Source organism: Sprattus sprattus (assembly GCF_963457725.1).
Source record: "Sprattus sprattus genome assembly, chromosome: 7".
NCBI classification, from domain to species: domain Eukaryota; kingdom Metazoa; phylum Chordata; class Actinopteri; order Clupeiformes; family Clupeidae; genus Sprattus; species Sprattus sprattus.
The window spans coordinates 12,487,269-12,508,805 of NC_137926.1; the positions used below are offsets into that span (position 1 = coordinate 12,487,269).

At 42.4% G+C, this 21,537-nt stretch overlaps 1 protein-coding gene across 1 annotated transcript; it reads right to left on the minus strand.

Moving 5' to 3' along the window:
- Positions 1 to 1,155: 1,155 nt before the first annotated feature.
- Positions 1,156 to 15,018, minus strand: hsd17b12a (hydroxysteroid (17-beta) dehydrogenase 12a; the record flags this gene model as incomplete). The annotated part of the gene is made up of 11 exons (XM_080842633.1): positions 1,156 to 1,269; positions 1,832 to 1,981; positions 2,144 to 2,209; positions 2,326 to 2,407; positions 3,231 to 3,265; positions 3,692 to 3,736; positions 3,856 to 3,920; positions 4,578 to 4,685; positions 7,731 to 7,806; positions 8,206 to 8,252; positions 14,841 to 15,018. 11 exons carry the CDS (start codon positions 15,016 to 15,018, stop codon positions 1,156 to 1,158), a joined length of 966 nt encoding a protein of 321 aa, XP_080698759.1.
- Between the last annotated feature and the right edge of the window lie 6,519 nt (positions 15,019 to 21,537).

Here is a 21,537-nt window from a genome sequence, read left to right on the forward strand (position 1 = left end):
CAATTTCTTCCTTACTTACAAATTCTTTCAGAAGAAACGTAGCCAGGGGTATATGTTGAAGACTTTATTAGCAAACAACATTGCATATCACATGTTTTGGCAGTATCAATAACTTGACAAGTTTCCATAGAAAATAGTCATGATTGACAAGAGGCATTGGTTGCAAGTTTCCCTGATGAGCAGTCAGGAAGAAAAATTAAGGACAAATTAGGCCATAAAGCAGTGTTGGAAATCCAGCCAAACTGTGCAACACAATATGATAAGGCAGTGCTCAATTAGGCGGTTCATTCTTTGGTAATACTATTTCCAAAGACAACCAACTGTTGACTGTCCCGGAGTCCCATTCATTAGACCTTCAGATGATGGCTTAAAGTCAGTTTACATTCTATCGCCATAGTGTGCGCCAGCCAAGACTTTTGGTCCTCACAGAAGAACATCATGGAAATCAGTGCAACTCACCCATACATTTCCAGCACCATTTAAACATTCAACCCGACAAATAATATACTAAGAAGACTGAAGTATGTGTCTGAACCTTAGAAAAGAGTAAACCTTTGGTGGTCTATACAGAATAAGGCACTTAGGAGGAGTTCTTTTTTTTTTTTTTTTTTTTCCCATGCCAACTTCAGATTTATGGCTCTAGCCATAAATAATTAAAGGCAGGATGTGTGGCATATGTACGCATATAAAAGAAATTATAAATAAAAATGAACTTAAAGGTAACTTGGGTGGTATTATTATCTGCTTACAACAGCAGTGTACATACAGTTTCCATTGTTCTGAAAATATCTGTACTACTGACTCGAACCAAAAATGATATCCCACACAGGAGTTTTTTTTTGTTTTTTTTAGACCTGTAGCAAATTCCTCCACTTAGTTAGACTTAGCCATTTTTATACCATTTCCAAACAAGATACAATACAGTAAGAAAACACACAAACAAAATAGCCCTTGGAAAGAAAAAACCTTAGAAGTACAGACATTCAAACTAAATATATTTATAAAAAACTAGACAGACATACAGATACACACAAAGACATTATGTCAAAACATTGGCTTGGGTGGCCATGGCCATGGTTGGTCTTCAATGTAAAGTAAACAATATCGGCTTGTACAGCCAATTAGGGCCTGAAGGTCTTCTTCGGCAATCTCAGGTTAACTTGATTTCATCTTTCTCCTCCTCAGGTAACCCCCACGCTGGGCTTTGTTCATCTTCATGCCGAGGTAGAGAACCAGGTCGATGGGTGCGAAGACAGCAGACCACCAGCCCTGTAATAAAAAAAGAACATGAATTAAAGGAGGAATGTTTATGGGCTCAGATACACATACGCGTTTTTGTAAAAACGGGACGCGAGCAAATGCATCGATTCCTATGGTACGGCACGTTTAAAGCGTGCGCCCCTTCTCCACCACGCGTTGCGTCTTTGAAGCGTTTTTTAGGTGCGCTTAAAAGTTGAACTATTCTCAACTTTCCAGCGCAAGGGAGGGAAGCGCACCGCTTCTGTTTTGGCCGCCGCACTTTGCTAAGGCGTTACTGAAGCGTTTCTGCCTGAAAAAAGACGCGTATGTGTATCTGAGACCTTACATGACTAGACTGTGCTGTACTTTAAAGTCTGGTTAAGATGTTTGCAGTTTCGGCTCAGGGGCTCTAAGTATGAGGGTATATAAATACTTAAGCCAAACTAAACAAAAACTATGTAAAAATCACAATAACAAAATGAAAAAATATTAAAGGAGCATAGAGTGAAATTACTCCACCACACGTTCCCTACTTAAGCTGTGTGTGAGGAAAGGCAATGATTTTCTCAGACACTTGAAGTAAAGGATTTACCATGAAGGCGTGAGGGAAATAGCCATTGGTTTGATACTCCAGTCCCACGGATTTCACTGCAGCAGCAACATAGCGCTCAGGTGTGGGCTTGTCCAGGGTGGGTACCCTGATCCTGGTCATCTTCGTGGCCACAAAGAAAGGAAGAACACTCTGTGGGAACAACAAGCAGAGGGAGAAAAGTGATTCACAGCTCTTATTGACTAGGTTGGAAATGTGGCTGTAGGGTAGTGAGTGATGAAAGCATATTAATTAATACCATCGAAATAGTCATATGGAAGAAAAGTTGAAGTCTACAAGTTTTGACAAATTTACCTGGATGATGATGCCCTTGCTCTTGTACTCAGTATGGACTCCACGGGAGAAAAAGTCCACAAAGGCCTAAAAGAAAAATTAAAAACCATGTCTGTTAAACTACCATAAGATAAGACACACATTTCATAAACAACAGTGCAAAAAAAGAAAAAACACAGAAACTTGCACTCATGGGTACTTGCCTTGGTGGCAGAGTAAATAGTCAGCAGTGGGACAGGGTACATGCCACTGGCCGAGGAGATGTTCAGAATCACACCTTTGGACCTGAAGGAACAGAGAGACATTAACTCCTTTATAATCAATACCAGCATGTTCTGAGTTACAGTTTGAAAGCTGTCTAAGCTAGCCCTGACCCATGAAACTCAGCCCTAGCAGCAATGCCATAGAAAACTGCTTTTGTGTGTATACACACAGACACCATAGTCCAATCATGGTTGCCTGGTGTGTTGCCATGGTACCAGCTTTCTCATGCAGTGCCCCTGCAGCTGTGCTGATGTGCTTGAGAGAGAGGCTGGAGGAGCGAGGGCTGTTCCCATTACCACCACATTTGTTAGCTTCCCCCATTGGTCCGAAGCGAACACGTGGGACTCCCCAGCCAATGAAAAGACTAGTCTCACACCACACACACACACACACACACACACACACACACACCTTTTCAATTCACACAATGAGAGGCAAGAAAGTGTGGGGGGGAGGCTGGGGATGCCATGCAGACTAGAGCTGGGTAGTCAGAGAACACACGCACACGCACACGTGCACATACCTTTTCTATAGGGCTTCAATTACAGCCACTCCACAAGCTGCCTGTTCAAGTTTTTCAGGTCACAGCTAATCAGGAGTACCAGCAGTAGTACCAGATCTGTAGCATTGCATGCATAACCCACAATTCTTGTGAGAAATGCCCTATGTGTCCCATTATGGAGGTGTATTAAATTGGAATACTTGAGTGAATTTCATTTGTTCAAGACTGCTCAGGAGCACCAAGGCAAGCTAGTACCAGAAAGTAAAATCCAGGAGGTACATTAGCTCGACTTGCAGCACACCTGATACATCTTCACACATAAAGGAATGACAAGTTGCTCACCTCTCAACCATTCTGGGCAGCACCAATCGAGTCATCTAAATGGAAAAACCAAGACAAAAAATGTAATAAAAGTAATCAGCACAGGCACATTTTACATGGAGTCAGTCCAGCTACCGCAAACTGGACTTTTTAGGCATGGAGAGTATTGGTTCATGGACAAACTGCATCAGTTCGGCGTCATGTTTGTAGTTCAGTGGACGGCATAAGAAAGAGGTGTTTTTTTTTTTTTTTTAAGCAGAGTTTACAGGTTATATGGATTATAACCAGACCAGCATACCAGACCAACATACAAAGCCAGCCATGAATTGAAACAGACATGTTTAAAGGAGAAGCACATTTGGTTTGTTTCATGAATATAAAATAGAACTATATAGTACAGCTTGTGATTTAGTTCCAGTTCTCATAAACCCTTTGAGGTCTCTTTAGTAGTCAACAAAATAAACTCAGAACATGCTTCCTACCTGACAAACCGAAGTGATGTTGACATTTATCATAGTGTAGATAAACTGAAATAAAACAAAAGGGGAATATTTAGTTTCATTGCAAAGAGGTTTGTCAGAGTCAGTCACAATCAACTCAAACAATATAAATGATAAACAATAGGCGCTGATGGAGTGCAACTCACATTGTTCAGGTCAGGGATATTTAGGTAAAACTCCGGGTAGGCATAAGAGATTCCAACATTGTTAACTGTGAAGGAACACGAAGAGAAAATAAATGTCATTATTGCTAGTTGCCAAGTCGTAAGGCGACCATTCCTCTCTTCACCAGAAGGGGGAAGCAGCACAATAAGAATAAGGGCTTCCCCAAAACAACCAAAGATTATTTTAGCTACAATAGTGGACTTTTAAAAACAACTGCAAAATGAACCACAGAAAAATATTCACACACTGAATTAACACACACATCATGTAATTCCATTTCATAAAAAAAGGCTATGAGCTACAATGCCCAACTAAACTGACATTTCCATAACGTTTATCCATTTCTCGTTTCTAATGTGGATTATAACCCTTAGGTTATATAGGTGAAAGGTAAATACTATAAAAAGGTAGAGAAAGCAATCCAACCTGTTTAACTCATAAACTGACAAATTCCAAGGCTGCACAAAACAGGCATGTTTGAAAAAAAAAAAAGAACCCAGTGTACAGTACGTCTGCGAATACTTTGTGAAATACCAACGTTATTGCCTTCAGACATCTCAAACCACCTGTGTGGCCACACACACACACACAGTGCTAAGCATGCAAGCTGTCAAGGAGAGGAACAAAGGGAAAGTGTGTTTGGCGTCAGCAGGAACAATTATTACCTGACAGCACTGTGCAAGCATGCAAGTCATAAACTCACCCAGAAGGCCAATTTCCAACCCTTCCAGTCCTTCTTCAATCTTGGTGTAGATGTCAGTACCTCCGAAGTCCACAGCTATGGTCTTGGTTTCTATCTTGTACTGGCTCTCTGTTGGGTTAAAAAATAAAAAATAAAAAAAAAAATAAATAAATTCAATAATAGGAAACTAGCATTTACCTGGCAAATTTGAGACATAACACAGGTGACCAACAAACAAGTGTGTGTGTGTTTGTGTGACAGTGAGTGTGTTTTTATGCATTTGTGTGAGAGAGAGAGAAGAGGGACTTCCCGTTCTGAGAACAATGTGCACAAACCGACAGGGGCCACCTGCGGTATGAGCTCTTCAAGAATTTCGTGCCAAACAAGTTCAATACCCTAAAGCAGACACACCCCGAAAGCATGACCTCAGGATCTGACAATGAACTTGAGACACACTGAGACGCAGGCACACACACACACACACACACACCTCACTGGAGAAACATTCCTGTGCTTTGGGAAGAATGGCAGCAACCCGACCACTTCCCCACCAGCGGGGGGAGCTGTTCACCACAAAATGCACAGCTCCTGACACACCTCCTTTCCCGTGTTTTGATTTGCCTGCTGCAATTAGAATTTATTGTCCAAAGACTCGTTTGTCGGCACAGCGCTGGGGTGAATTATGGGCGAAAAATTCCTCCAATGTGCCACGAGCAAAGATTGCTTGTGCCAGTGCAGAAGTAATTGCTCACTAAGGTGACATTACAGCTAGCGCCATCCCCTCCCTGTGAAGGAGAGGCTAGGTGATTAAAAAAAAGGAGGGGAGGCAGCCCTCTTCTCAACTTAGGAGGCACGCTAAAATGACAAGTGTACTACCCAGATGAAAGGAGAGGGGGATGTTCTGAACAGTAGCGTCATCCCTGCGCCGTGACTGTGGTCACTTCTTCCCCCCCCCCCCCGAGGCTCGCCAGGCTGAGTGCAGGATGGGAGTGCCAGGTTCGGCACAGCGAGCTCTGACTCGTGAGGACCCATGGCACCCCCCCCCTCCCCCCACTTCCTCACCCACGGCAGGCTTCCAGCACGACTGTGGCACAGCAGCACTCTGGGTAATTGCAAAGCCCCAGTCCAGTCATGCAATGCCATAACAGTCATTGTGTGATTACATTTCTGAGTGATTGTGTGTGTGTGTGTGTGCGTCTATGTGTGTTTTGCAGACATTCACTAACATCACGAGGCGCACGCTCCAACATTAAGAGCCGTTCAAAAGCAACAGGACTGACTTTAAAAGCTCACTCACTATTGAACGTTTAAGCCGAGATGGAGCTATTCATTCTACTAGCAGGAAGAACCAGCTGAGGGGATGTGGGAGGTACATTAGCGCCTTCCACAGTAGCATTCATTCACTTCTTCAGCAACAACAGCAGGGCGAGAAAGTAGTCATTCCCAGCAGCCCAGACACCCACCAGCAGGGGCGGAGTGGCCATCGGGAGGACCGGGATTTTTCCCGGTCGGCCGGTCGGCCAATAATCTCTCGAGAACCAGCCTGCAGCCCGGCCTTCGCAGCCGTCGTGACAAATTCATGAGCGGTCCATCGAGTTTGCATGTACGTCAAATCATGGTCCCGAGAAAATCTCTAAGTTCTCCGAGAGTTGTACGATCGAGCAGTCCGACCACTATTTATAGCACTATTTGTCTCTGTACATCACACCTATGGTGTGTGTCAAACTCACTCCCATTAATCCAACCTTCTGATTTTTGTTTAGCCTCCTATATTGATGTAATTCTTTTTATTTAGACGCTCTATTACTTTCATGACCACAAATATAAATTGGCCAGCGATTTAATTCGTTTTTTTGTTGAATGTAGAATGTTTGGAGCACAGCCTCATGGGAAATAAGTATCGTTCTGCCTTTATCAAGTGAACCTAGGGAGATAAATTAGCGGCTATCAGGGAGAGAGAGCAGGTGAAGCGGACATGATGGAGGGACATAAGAGAAAGGGGAAAGGAGAGGGCAAAAAGGCCAGACTGAAAAAGAGGCGGATGCTGGAGGAAATGTACAAGAATTACGGATTTATTCAACCAGCCGTCAACTAGATGCGAGTGAGTTGACAGGACACATTGTTGCGAATTAGCATAACATTTGAGCCAATGCGGTACGCGATTTGTTCCGTATTTCCATAAATGTACATATACAAATACACTGTCACTGTCATGTCTGTCACCCACACATCAACACTAAATCTAACAATAATGATCAAAAGCCACCGTTTGTTTGTGTAGTTGATATATGGGAGGTGGAGGGGATGCGGGTTGGGCCAGTTTTGTGCACGTTGTGGGCCGGTGGTGGGCCGGTGCAGTCAGAATTGTCCCGGTGGATTTTTGTGTCCCACTCCGCCCCTGCCCACCAGTCACACACACACACACACACACACACAATATGCCTGACTCTCACCGAACCAACAATGAACAACTGCATTAGCACAGTAAATACTGCCGGAAAAGCAAGCAATATTGGACCAAGCTTTTCCAGGACATCTAGTACAGAGAGAAATGTCTTCCCCCAAGGAAAGAAAGAATAGGAGGGAGAGAGAGAGATGGGGGGCAGATAGAGAGATGGGGGGCAGATAGAGAGAGAGAGAGGAGAGAGAGCAGGAGCTTAGCCTGAATGTTGGCCTTGCTTGCGATAGGAGAGGGTTGCACACGTCAACAACCACTCAGACGCAGTTCCTCTTCCCCCCCCCCTCCATATGCGCTCAGGGCCCACACTTTTTTCCATGACGACAGACGTCATTTGAAAGAGTTCCAGGCTTTTACAACGGGAGGTTGGAGAGGGTTGGATGAACAAAAATTTGATAAAAATCAAAAAGCAATCTTCCTTCAGGCAACATTTGAAGGAGATGACACACAGACACTCTAAGAGGCAGGATGTGCTAAAAGGAATACACAGAGAAGGGAAGCCTGTTGGCCATCTAACAGCGTCAGTACTTCTCAGTGAATGCCCACCATCATGGCATGCCAAACAATATGGCGTGGGATACAAGGGGTTAAGGTACCATGCTCAGTCCATCAAAGATGAAACTGAGGACTGCACAACCACAGCAGATGACAACCCTTCATAGTAACTGTCTTCCACCTTCAGAGTACAGTGCTCACATCCCAGGTCTGGGACTTACCAAGGGACTGGGAGACATCATCCAGCTTCTCCTGAGAACGACTTATGAGCATCAGGGCAAAACCTCTGCGGGCGAGCTATGAAAAACAGAAAGACACAGGAAAACAGTTTAACACAAGGCCTTGGTGGTGTGTCTTGTCTTAAAGATGAGACTACACTGTCCATTGTTACAACGGTAGATGGAGAGCAAGATACGTCCATTGTCTTGTGTCATTGTTGAAGGGAGAGTGCAAAATAAGTGTAGAGCTTTTAAACATGTGCGGTCTGTGGGTATTGTTTAAGTGCATTTGTGCACAGTGTGTGTGTGTCATTCAGGGTATTTGTGACAGCCGTGCGAGGGGGGCCCTCTTTTACACAAGTACTCTAGACGTCCTCCCTGCCCTGGCTTCTGAGTAAAGCCTCTCTCCCTCTCTGACATGGATGAGTCACCATGCTTCTGTGGAGAGAGGAAAAGAAACAAGGGACTGAGAACTCACCTCCTCTGCATAGCATTTCCCAATGCCGTCCGTGGCGCCAGTGACAACTGGAAAAGACAGAAGCAATGGAGGTCAATCAAGGGCCTCTGCATCCACATCTACAGCACAACACATTCAGTTTTAGATCTTACAGACTCTGCACTAAAATAAATCCTCTAGTCTTTGAATAAAATTCAAATTTTACAGACAAAGGGTCAAAAGAAATCAATCGAAAAGGGTCTATGTATAGAGAGACCAAAGAGATATTCAAAATGGCTTTAGATCCGAGACCCATGTTTTAAAAGAATCGCAAAACACAGAAAGCTCTCTGAAAATATGCCGTACAGCATGTTCCTGAAGGATAAGATATTATGAGGTAGATTTAAGGTCTCGAGGCCAATGTATATCTGGTAAAGTTAGGTACATCTGCCGTTTTTTTAAGGTTGCTGATATTTAACGTCCCCATTTATGGTGCATCACTGAGTGAACAGTAAACCCCCTCCCAATGCGTAACAGTCCCTCTTAGTTTGATAAATACAACTATGCGATAAATACACTATGCCGTGTACTTCTAAAATGACTTCATATGGGCACAACAGAGAAATATATATTATGTTCTAGTTTTTATGTTTATTTTCTTCTAGTTTCCAGTGCAAACTATTCATCAAGTCAGCAAAGCCATTTTTCAGACCTCATTGCTCCTTCATTTGCATCCTACATACACAAGAATGGGAGAAAGGCAACACAGGAAGAATATCCATTTGCATCTTTTAATCCATCTTCACTACATAATACATATATTCACTACACAAGCACACTTGTGTTAGCTATGGCAGGCGCCATTCACGAATACTGTGCAGCAGACAGGAGAAGGGATGAGGATAGCGGAGCAGAGCGCGTGAGAGAGGAGGGGTGATGACGAGTGCAGAGCACAGACAGGGAGGGGAGGGGTGAGGAGGGATCCTGGGGGCTTCTATAAATAGAAAACGAGCGAGGGGCGAGATGCAAGGCTGTGCGAAAAGAAAGGGGATGAGGAGATGGGGAAAGAACAGAGATTCGCTCACTATTTTTTTCCCCCTTTCTGAGAATGAGAAAAGCTTCTGCAAAGAATGATCATTGCTTTGGGAGCTTCACAGCAAAAAAAAAACGGGGTATATTATTCCCTCGACCATTTGGATGCACCGCTGTTGGTGAGCAGGGTCAATAGATGGGAACCCCAAGAAGGATTCTCTACTCAGCCAATGAAAAACCACTTTCCAACCACATCTGATAATGAATTTGACACCCTCCAGTCCCCTCCATTTCATGTCCCAACGCCCAATCAAGGATAGCCTTGTTAGCATTGTAGCGAACCTATTCTCACATTTGACTGCACAGGTTAATTTTTGCCATCGGCTGCAAACAAACTAACCAAACCCTCATGGAGGCATGGAGTCTGCCAGTAGTCAGTAATAGTTTAGATAGTAAAAGTGGCTGAAAACAACCTTGCAACATTTGCCTTTTCTAATAATGAAAATACAAAGCCTTTCAAAATAGTTAGAGGGACATGCATCTGCCCTCTCCAAAAGCCTAGAATCCTCAGTCTCGGAAACACTGTTGCTGCAAGAGACCACGGAACACGGTGACACCCTAGCACAAAGCACATTCCAAACTAATATGAATCGATACCACAGCATGGGAGCTTGTGACAGCCACTGACAGAGAGACGTTCATGGTATGTGCGAGTGTGTGTGTGTGTGTGTGTGTGTGTGACAGAGAGATGTTCATGGTATGTGAAGAGGGCCTGAGCCAAAGTCTGCATGTGCATGTACACCCAAGAATGTCTGCTTCGGGTGGGGTGCCTTACGTGAGACAACCATAGCTATACATGCATTTGTCTCTGACATGTTCTTTTGGGTGTGTTTACGTCAGGGCGGGACAGACGGGTTTACAAGGCCAACAGAGCTCTAACGGCTGTCAGTCTAAGCAGCAGGTGGAAAATATGTGACTATTGAAAGGCCCCAATGAAGGTTGCAATCATTTCTCACCACCATTGCTGAACATACTGGTTGTTACAGGTAATAATTCAATGAAATCCGATCCAATGCATCACACAAACACATACTCTCCCAGCAGGGGTTAATTCCCACTCACGTGAGAGTGGAGCATTGTGTCTGTGGCACGCTTCAGCCATCAGCTGCACAAGCACACTTGTGCGTCATACGACAGTGACACTCCAAAGACATGCCAACAGAGCTGCCAACAGAGCAGCCCACAGAGCAAACATGGTGTGTGTGTGTGTGTGTGTGTGTGTGTGTGTGGCATTGGGGTAAGACATGAGATCTGGAAGACTAGTGGATATGCTTGGAATCGTTAATCATATCTTAAGAAAAAGGAGAGAAAGGGAGAGCAAGACCCTGATTGCAAAAAAAAGAAAGAAAACAGAATTGTGGAAAACGGAGCATCCAGTTCAGAAATACCAACACCCTCACCACTGCAGATGCAAGCGTTCCTAGTCCTGCATGAAAAAAAAAATCCCTAGGCTAAAAAAAGCGGCAGCCTGGGTAAAAATAGCAGCCTTGTCTGGGGGGGGCAACCTCAGCACCTGAAAACTAACAAGATGTTCGCCCCCTCCTCCTCACTCTGTGGACTCTCAGGCTGTGGACTAAGAACCATTCCAATACAGCGCTGATCGACCCCCACTCTTCCAATCAGCGCTGGATGTGGTGAGAGCAGAGACTGCAGTCCTTGTGTGCTCCCCCGAATGCAGCGTTATGTAATCTGTCGCATCATTTCCCTCCCTGCCCTCTCCCTTCCTCTCTTGTGAATGAACCCCTTCCTCCTTGTGCTAGGATTGGATTCACTGCTGCTGCAGAACAGCGTGCAGACACCCACCCACCCACCCACTCCCAAAAGCCAGGCAGCTTTAAATAGCACATGTAGTCACATGGCCAAAATCAAAAGTACACACCAGATCCACAAGATGAAAATAGATTTCTATTTCAGGACAAAAACCTTTAGTCTTGCACCCAATGACTTTACTAATTCACCTATGTTCTCCAACTATACCATCAGGTTGATACTGTCAAGTCCAGTCCAGTAATCCTTTTCCTGTTCAAAAAGGTTTCACCTCGACCTAAGGCTGAACATCATTCTACTGAAAATAAATGTAAAATAAACATGGCCCTGTCAACAGGTGAGCAACATACAGATGTGCATGGTCTATCTGCAAATGTACAAGTAAGACTAAAACAGAATTAATAAGCTCCTTCTTATTGTAGCAAAGTGCAAACATAAACAAGTCCAAAGGGAAACAGCAGATGGGAGATTTCCTTTTGTAAATAAATAAATAAAATGTGGAGTCGTGACCGAGACGAGAAGGAGGGAGGCGAACACTGGATGCAGGGAGGGCGGGAGGAGTGAAGGGATGTACTAAGCTGAGAAAGAGGAGAGGGAGACAGAGTAGAGGAGAGGAGAGGGAAGGGGGGGGGAGGGAGGGAGGGAGAAAGACTCTGAGGGGCGTGGGTTATGTCTGCAATTGTAGAGATCCTATTTTACCCATCATCCTCCGCTGCAGCACGTGTCTCAGAGTGTGTTCCATTACATGAATGCCAGCGTTCCCCTCCTACTCAAGCCCCCTAGTCTCTCTCACACACACACACACACACACCTCTGTATAACGACAGAGACAACCACAGCCAGTAATCATTCACAGCACACAGGCATGCCGCATTTCACAAGCAAGGAGACTCAGAATAAGAACTCATCCCTAGGTAACACACCATGCAAGGAATATGCAACACATCTAATGTACATGCATATGCAAATAAGGTAGCTGTAGCCATTTTAACGTCATTTCATTCTCACTGACAAATAGCATATCTTTATCTTCATCATATATGCATCATATCTTACAAGCATCAATCACACATGCAGTACTAGTATTTAACTGAATGCATTCCGAAAATACACACAATCTAAAAAAAGTTTGAAGCGCTATTCCTGTGAGACTGCAGAGCCAATTCCTCTAAATAAAGGGTTATTTGTTCTCCTGTGCATATTCATACTCTCTAACTAAACACAATGTGATGGGCATGTGCACAGACAAGTCCTGGCATTATTACGCAATGATGATGCTGCTGGCCCAGGAGAAAGACAGGGAGAGGGCGGGAAAGGATTCAGTTTATCCTGTTCTCTAATATAGTAAGGGTTTATACAATTCCATACCCATATAAGGGTAGGCCTATTTATTTGAATTATATGTGGAGAGCAAAGGGGCTGGTTACTAACTTCAGTTTTCATTTGAGGGGGAAAAAATGAACCTCACTTAAGATTCAACACAAGCTGGTTTGTTAATGACGATGAAAATAAAATGACTAACAAGCATACATTTTAGAATGTATACATCCAGAATAGATACATCAGTTTCATTGGAATTCCAACTGCTGATCCAAAATGCTAACACATAAGCAGCAACCTCTTCCCCAAATACCAACTGAAGCCAACTCATCCGTCAGCACGGCATAGCCCTTCTTGAAAAAACACTTAACATGCAATACTAGCGTTAGGCACAAGGGGTCTCCTGCACACATTCAACACTGCAGCCCTGAGTGGCATATGCATCTCAATTAAAATTGCGATTTTCCACACAGCTCTCCATATCTGTTTCCCAGTAACTCCTGAGGCACCAGAGGCAGAATGTGGCAGAAAGGAAACAAATCACAAACTCATAATTGGCTTAGTGTGGGAGTTACGATATTAATGTTGGAAACGACAGGACTTGTTGGTCTGGTTGCTCCTCATACATGAATGTTGCAAGAAAGAAAAACTGTTTCATCTGTCCTCTATCCCACACCTGCCTCTGGTGAAATAGCAAACACTATAGCAACCCACTGAGAGCTACATAAGTGGAATATGTTTGAATTGATTTGTGCGTTATGGTGAAAATCGATAGCATCATAGCATCAAGTGTGGTGAGGGAAGATCTTAAAAAGATTGTACGAAACAGTCTTACGTTACTTCGTAACCATGCTAAAGTTGTATTTCAAGAATATCAGGACCAAAAAACTAGTTCTCCAAGATAACCCGAGGTTCGGGTTGACGTTCATTGGAAGTGAATGTGCTGGAGACAAGTCAGACAGGTCCTGAGCTTGGTCGGTTTCAAGGAGTGGCGCACCAACTCACCAGATAATCGCGCCACGTTGTGTAAGACCCATGCATCGTGCATGCACGAAGCTGGAAAATATGGCTTTAAGACGCTATTGCTGCCCTCACAATGACATGTTTACCGGGTGCAAGTCATCTTCCGCCCATTGCGACAAGCAATCCAGTAGCCTGAGCACATAACATTGTTTCATGCGCATGTGCAGTGACAAAGTATTGAAATTCTCCGGGCGATCATCGTCTACGCGAATTTAGTCAGTTTGACTTTAGAGAAATATATCTACCTGAAAAATGTAGCCTAGTCACCTACATACACTCCACCAATGCGACATACCGGTCATCATTCGCTACACTACACGTGGTGAATATGAAGACTGCATACCGATGCAGGTGCACGTTACAGATCACAACTGCGTCATCTCGCAGGAGTTTTACACAGAATATTCAATTAACAAAATAAAACACTCGCCATTAAATCTTTTACAACGATATCGAACCGACACAACATTTGTTTGAACAGAGGAGCCGAATTGGCTGGAGCAGCAGGACGCCAAGGGCGCTAGTCTCAATGGTAGAGAGACGCAGTGCCAGACTGAGCGGAGGGAACTAGATAACTGGGTCAGACCAGGCCGTGGATATGGACATGGCTCCTCGGGTTTTATCATGACGTTGTTTCAAATATGACCGATAACTGCGAAGACTAGTGGAATAACTCTCGGAAAACAAAACATTATGTTTAAAACACAAATCCTATGAAGGTTAGCCTATTTGTGGTTTTCAATCAAATGTTCTATATTAATTGTTCCCATTAAATGCTTAATTGAGGGCGTGAATCTTTACAAATCAATTACTTTACATTGCATCGTTTAAAACTACACGGTATACGTTAAAATACGTGTTTTACGTTTGGGTCACTGAAGTCTTGTCAGTGCACATAACTGTATTGGTCATCATGGAGTCTAGTCATTTTTTCCCATCATGTGGTTATCTCTGGCTGGGTGCTCACCTAGAGATTACAGGTCATCAAATTTGCGCATAAATGTGTTCACTTATGGCGCAGTCATTCACTCACCAGCCTCCCTACCCGGAACACTGCTTTAACTATCATCACCTCTAGCCTAGAACAGCACCCAATCCATTAATACACTCTCACTTCAACCAGTTATACAAGTAGGTTACTTTACTCTGTAATCATCCAAAGGAACGATTCAAATGAAGAATTATTAACTGCGTATGTCACACCAAAGATATTTGACCACTAATGATATCCAGATAGCAAATAATGAGTGCTAGTTCAACCATAATCACCCAATATAGCGAGGGCTCGATGGAACACATAGCCTACCCTACTGCTGCTTCAGGGTTTGAGAATAAAGTTAGTATTAAATAACCTAGTAAATCATTATCATCTTGAGAATTAACTCTGAAGTCAGTGAGTCCTTAAACAGTGGAAAGATATTGACCTTTTGTTGGAGGTGAAAATTCAAATAATTCTAATTCAAATACCAACTCACCTGCCCATTTCCCCAATTTAGGAGTAAGTAAATCTCCGTTCCCAATCACCCATATCCGAATAGCGGTGATAAGTTTATAGAGCAGCCACACCGAGAATGAGGACGTGACAAGTGCACCGACCCAGTAAAACGGCGTTTCAGCAGAATGAAGCAAGTCCGCCAGGTAGAACGACTCCATGAGAGCGAGTGTCTTTGACCGTGAAGTGGCCCAAAATACGGCAATATGCACTAATGTAGAGCAACAACGTGCGAGTCCCTTTATAAGCAGGTTGTAGCTTCACACTCCCACAACTCCCCCAACACACTAGACTATCCAGATTTATGCGCACGCCCCCCACCTACTCCATACAGTCTCGGCCAACCCTCTTCTATTGATGGTTGGGTGCCGGTTCTGTCCACCAATAAGTACGTCCCATTCATTGGTGAATAGCTCTGCCAGTCAGAAAAATTCCATTCTCATTCATTCCATTTTCTGTATGAAGGAGGGTGGGCCAGTTTCGATAGCGGGTGATGCAGGCCTCTGTTCAGGACTTTCATTGGCTCTGATTCATAACAGGTTTTTCTGTTTCAGTCAGGATTACGAAACCTTCCAAACCCACGCTTGCCAAAGCAGCTCACACCACTTTATGAATGGAGGGTTGCTCCAATTGGCCGAAACGACAAGCTGTTGTCCCACCTTCATGGTTGCTTTTGGAGAGACGCTATTTGTTTGACGAAATGTCAGTTTGGCATACAGCGAACCTTCATTCTGCCTGACAAAATATTTTCTCTTCAAAAATATTTCTTTAACTTTCATTTTCCAAGGCTTAAAATTACGCTTTGTGTAATTAGTGGCGTTTATAGGGCAGGGAGAGTTTTATGATTTAGATCGCTAGGCTACTTTGCCTGAACCTTAGATTCATTAAAAAAAATCTATGTGTGCTATTGACTACAACTCCCAGAACCCCATGACAGACACTCGCGAGAACACATCATTCACAAACACGGAAGAAGAGCCATGATTATGTAAACATCAAGGCAGGTGGCAAAGAGCCTCAACTTCTTCGCATCTCAGTTGAAACGCAGAGCTCAATAAATTGATCAACGCATAGAGATCTCTTTATGACTCATAGATGAACCAAAGCGTTATGTTTGAGGTGAATTTGGGACCCACGCTAGATATTTTAGAGGAAAGGATAGCTAGGGCTACAGGCTTGTAGAGCTGTGAGTGGTTCAGTCTGGAGGGTTAATATGATATGCATGCCCACTGTCGCCATTCTTGCTCGTTTTATAAAATAGACCTGGAATATAACGTAAATATCAAGCGAACGATACATGGTAATTGGTATTTGATATAAATAAACTGTCATGCAAGGTTCTCCGAGTACACAAAACATTTTATTTTGACAAAATGTGAGGTAAATACTTTGATTTAAACGAGAGAATGTAGAATGAGTCTAGACCACCATCTCACAGGAACATTCACTGCTCCAGCACGAAATTAAATTATGTCTAAATTATGTCTAAATGTTTAGACATTGAGTAGGATATATCTGACTACCTAAACCTCCACAATTTCTTGCATTTTATTGTTTACATTACTCACAAGGACAAACATTATAACTCACAATTTCCACACAAAAAAAACGAATTCAAAAATGTATGATATATGAGGTTATGGTTTGTAATGTGATGACCTAAAAACAGAATTAAAAACTTCTGAGAGAAGACAAAGGACACAACTCGAGTGTTACTTCAGACAGAAATTAAAGTTTATTAAAGTTAAACACAAATCAAACAAATACATGTTTTATATTACAGTCAATTCTACACCCTGAATTAAAATGGGTTTATCATTAGCTTTGCTCAATCGACACAAATTATGCTACACTCCACAAACTACACGCACTTGCTGGATACAGCTTTTGTCGAGGCCAAAACCTATTTATGCATTTGATGGAAACACAATTTACTCATTGTCTTTGTTTATCATGGATTCAGCACGTAACATTTCAACTTTCTCTTTCAATGCCTGCTATTTAACATCTAGTCAACCATTTAAAAAGAGTTCAAGCTCTTCACAGTGTATTACACTTCCGTACCGTATAGGTACTTCCAGCTTTAACACCGGGTTATTCACTCTGTAGCAGTGTTGCCTTTGAGGGAAATCAGCATTGACTATAAATGTTTGCTTCATAGAACTTAGATAGAGAGACGCATATCCATGAGTAAAACAGCATCTCGGGCAATGTTTTTACAAGGAAACAAACACATTTAAATATAAGTAGACCGAAGAAACCGAACACTATCAGAGCACAGCAATTCAGCACCACCAAGCAGCGGACAGCGACCCGTTTGCAAAGCTATATGTTAACAATTTTCGCGCCCTCAGTTTCACAAGCAGCAACGAGAATGAATCAGGTGCATTTGAAATAAACACTTCCCTGAATTTTATAAACTTCTGTGGTGACTTAATTCCACCGGTGGTTGCTATTAAATCTCTCTACCCAAATACAAACTAGGAAGCTGTTTGTTACATTTAATGGTCTTTCGGTTTGCAGTGACGTCCATAACGTCCAGAGTTATTTCAACAATTTCATATACGTTTTTATCCACCATACAAAGTTATTTTTTCGGCACGAAAGCGAGAAGTAATAAGAAATCACCTCGAGCCCTCCCATGTCATTTCTCCTTTGTCTTCCACAAGGACCTAGTCCGACCTTTAATATTGCCAACATTTGCCTAACATTCTGACCGGCCATCAATATGAACACGATTTTCACATTTTAAAAATCTAGTAATAAATGCTCAGGCAACTGACTTTACAGTACAATTCCAGGAGTACATGGACAAGAAACGCCAGTCATCATTTACCAGAGACAGATATTAGCTGCTACACACTTCCCCTACTTTCACCAGGAAAAATAAAATGCTTTGACCAAACCTCAATTTAACTTGATTGATCCGGGTTCTTTCTGGCAAAAATACAAAACATCAGACATATTTTAAATGCCAGAGGTCTCCCATTACACAGAGATAAGGTCTGCATTTTGTTTTATGTGGCCTCTAAATTGTATGACAGTATGGACAAAAGTAAGCTGTATATTTTCAGAAATGTATCCTATTTGCCTACTGCATTTAACAACAAACTGCGTAGACATTTATTGGAGGCAAAGGCTCTTAAATGTACATATTTGGTTCCCTTAATATATGAAGTTTAGCACCCTTATTTTTCACTAACATTTAAATGATAATTAAGTTCAATCAAGAACAAGGCAAAATCTCTTTATACCTGCGTGTGTTAACAGGAAAATCTTACAATCTCTCAGAGCAGTTATCAACAGTATATTATTTTAAACAGAGCTCGACTCTTTACAACAGGTCTTTTTTAAGGGACCAAAGTGCTACAATAACATTTAAAAGGAGTCCTGGATCCCTTCTCCTACATGTCAGTATTCCCATAAAATTCCCATAATATTCCCATAATATTTCCATTATATTTCCATAATATTCCCATGTAACCTTATTTGTTATATTCCCAGATATGCATTCACAAACAGCAACACCTATCTAGACAGCAGCTTTACAGAACACAATAATCTCTAGATTTATCTCTCAATGTAGAAGGATGTGTTTATGTGTGTGATTGCACTGTACTTGCTTTCTCTTTGTGGGTGGAAGGACAGATCTGCAAATAGATACTCTGTCTTGATCAGTCTTGTATATCTCCCATATTGGTCATCATGCTGTGACTGAAAGAAATTAATTTTTTCATTTTTTAAGGTCTCTATTCGGACCTCTGAATATCAACAATATACAGACACACACACACACACACACACACACACACACACACACACACACACAACCACCCATACACACATACACACACACAAAGACAGAAAACAGGTCACTTATTTGATTGCATGCACACACACACACACACACACACACACACACACACACACACACACACACACAGACTTGTATCCACCAGATACTGTATATCTTCCATTGACATACTTTAACACAAACATACTCAGCCACCTAAGTTTACATACACAATACCACTCTTTTCTGTTTGTCTTTCTCTCTTTCATATGCACACACACACACACACACACACACACACACACACACACACACACACAAACACACACACACACATATAGAGAAACCGAGGGAGAGAGAGAGAGAGAAAGAGAAAGTAATATACCTGAATATACATGAATTCATACCATCGTTATATCTTTCTTTATTTGGTGATATATAATATTTATATGCATCTAGTTTCTCAATATAGTGTATAGAAGTCAAGGATGTGGTGAAACATATTTCAAATTCATAGATGCAATTTTTTTCTCCCCTTTGTTTTTTTAAAATAACTAAATATACGAGAATAAACTCAGATCAACATACAAATCACATTTGATTTATTCTCAAAAAAAATATGCTTTGGCATTCTAATACACACAAAATTAATTTAAAATCTAAAACAGTTAGCAAATGGCACCAAAGGGCTTTCCATCCCGTGATGTAGCATCACTACAAATAGGTCCCTATTTGACACACTGAAAGACACACACCAGAGCTTAACAGTTCATAGTGAACACCCATAACATGGTGGCCTCCCTTCCTCTACCTTCACCAGACAGGCAGGCAGACACACACACACACACACACACACACACACACACACACACACACACACACACACACACACACACACACACACACAGTAATCCACTTTATTGTATCACTCTGTTAGCCCATGTATCGAGACTCTGCAAGCCTTACTCATCCACTGCAAAATGACATCTTCCTTGGATACTTATGGTCTAACACAAACAAAGAAACTCTCAATGTAAACATGCTGTCTATGTATAGACGCTGTCTACAGAGTCTCCTCAGAGCAGAACTGCAAAGAGACACTGTGTTTGTACTGTGCAATACTTTCACACAAGCCTATAATATACATACATACTCTGAAGACAAGTTATCTGCGAATGACCATCAATTGTTTAACCCTTGAGAAAAGCTTGGATTTACACGTACACACACTTACATCTACTGGTGTTTTCTCAGGTCTTGCTTGACCCCCAAATACAGACACACACAAACACACAAACACACAAACACACACAAACACAGACACATGCTAATCTCGTAATATCTACCCTCTTTTGGCTCCTCTAATATCCATCCAGCCATACCATAGTCATAGAAAAGCAGCAAGTGATATGACAAATGCTTTACAGACTTCTCTGCATAGTCTAACATGCAATAACTACCCCTGGGGCATATGTATTTGCTGTCATGCACTGACACATATGCCATTGGTTTAAATCAGTTAATTCTGGATTTTAAACACAATTTACAGCCTTGCCTGATCTATGTGAGACATTTAAAATAGCAGTCCAGCTCGAGCTAGTTTTAGTATTACAGTTCGATTTTTCTATCTTTCAAAATGAGACAGAATTCATTTAAGTAATCTGTGATAAACACACACCTTTGGATAATTTAAGGGTTTTACGATTCCAATCTGTGGGTCTAGAGCCAACACTACAGCTTCACTGAAAACACCAATCTACCTAGTCACCTGAAACTCCAAGAAAATTTACATCACAGAGGCCACACACTTTTCCTGTATCCTCCTCCCTTCTCCCTCTCTTTGCCCCACCCCAGGTGTGTCAGAAGATGTTTTGGGTGATACCTGGTGCCCCAAACAGCAGCTGTTGTGCCTCCCTATTTAGAGCCCGACTCCTTGGTTCTCTCCTGCTCACCCCTCCCTCTCTGCTTCTTCCGCTGGGAGGGAAAATGAGATCGCTCTTTAATTACCCCCTTACATCTCTCCTGTAAAGACAAACATGTATGCACACAGAAGTCTGTGAGAACAGTCCAAACACTTCGATGAGGACAGGTTTATGTATCTCAAGATGACGTAACATGTGCTTTGCTTTTTTTTGCTCTTCTCGTGTTCAGTCCTGAATCTGAGTCAGGTTTAAACAATTATTTGTGACCCAGTCCATTAAGAACTACTGTACCTGAGCCATATATTCTTTCCCTTCTGTCTTTCTTTCTTCTGTTTCTCATATCTCTCTCTCCCACTCTCGCGCTCTCTAAAGATACAATTAACACACACACACACACACACACACACACACACACACACACACACACACACACACACACACACAAGAAACTTGCTGAAGTATAAAGAAAATATCCGAACTTAAAAGGTCACGATGAACAATAATCCAGACACCATGGCATCTTATTTTAAAACATATGCAGTAACACAATAGAGACAGCGAAAGAAACCTTGGTTGGACTGATACCAAAATCTTTTTTTGTTTTGGAACAGGTTTCTCTGCACTCAGAGCGAAGCATATGGAGAGAGTAATTAGAGGCGCAACCCTCCTCCGTGAGGTGGGAACCTGGCTGCAGGTTGTCCTCTCTAAATGCCCCCTCAGGGTGCTGTCCCAGTCTACCTACAGATCAAGTGTCTCGCTGGTTCTTAATCTGTGACCATAACCACACCGAGACACAGACACACACGCGCACACACACACACACACACACACACACACACACACACACACACACACACACACACACACACACACACACACACACTGTCTTGCGTTACAACTTAAATGTATAGCTTGGAAAAATACCATACTGCCTTAAACATCAAATTAAATGCATTGAAGTAAAG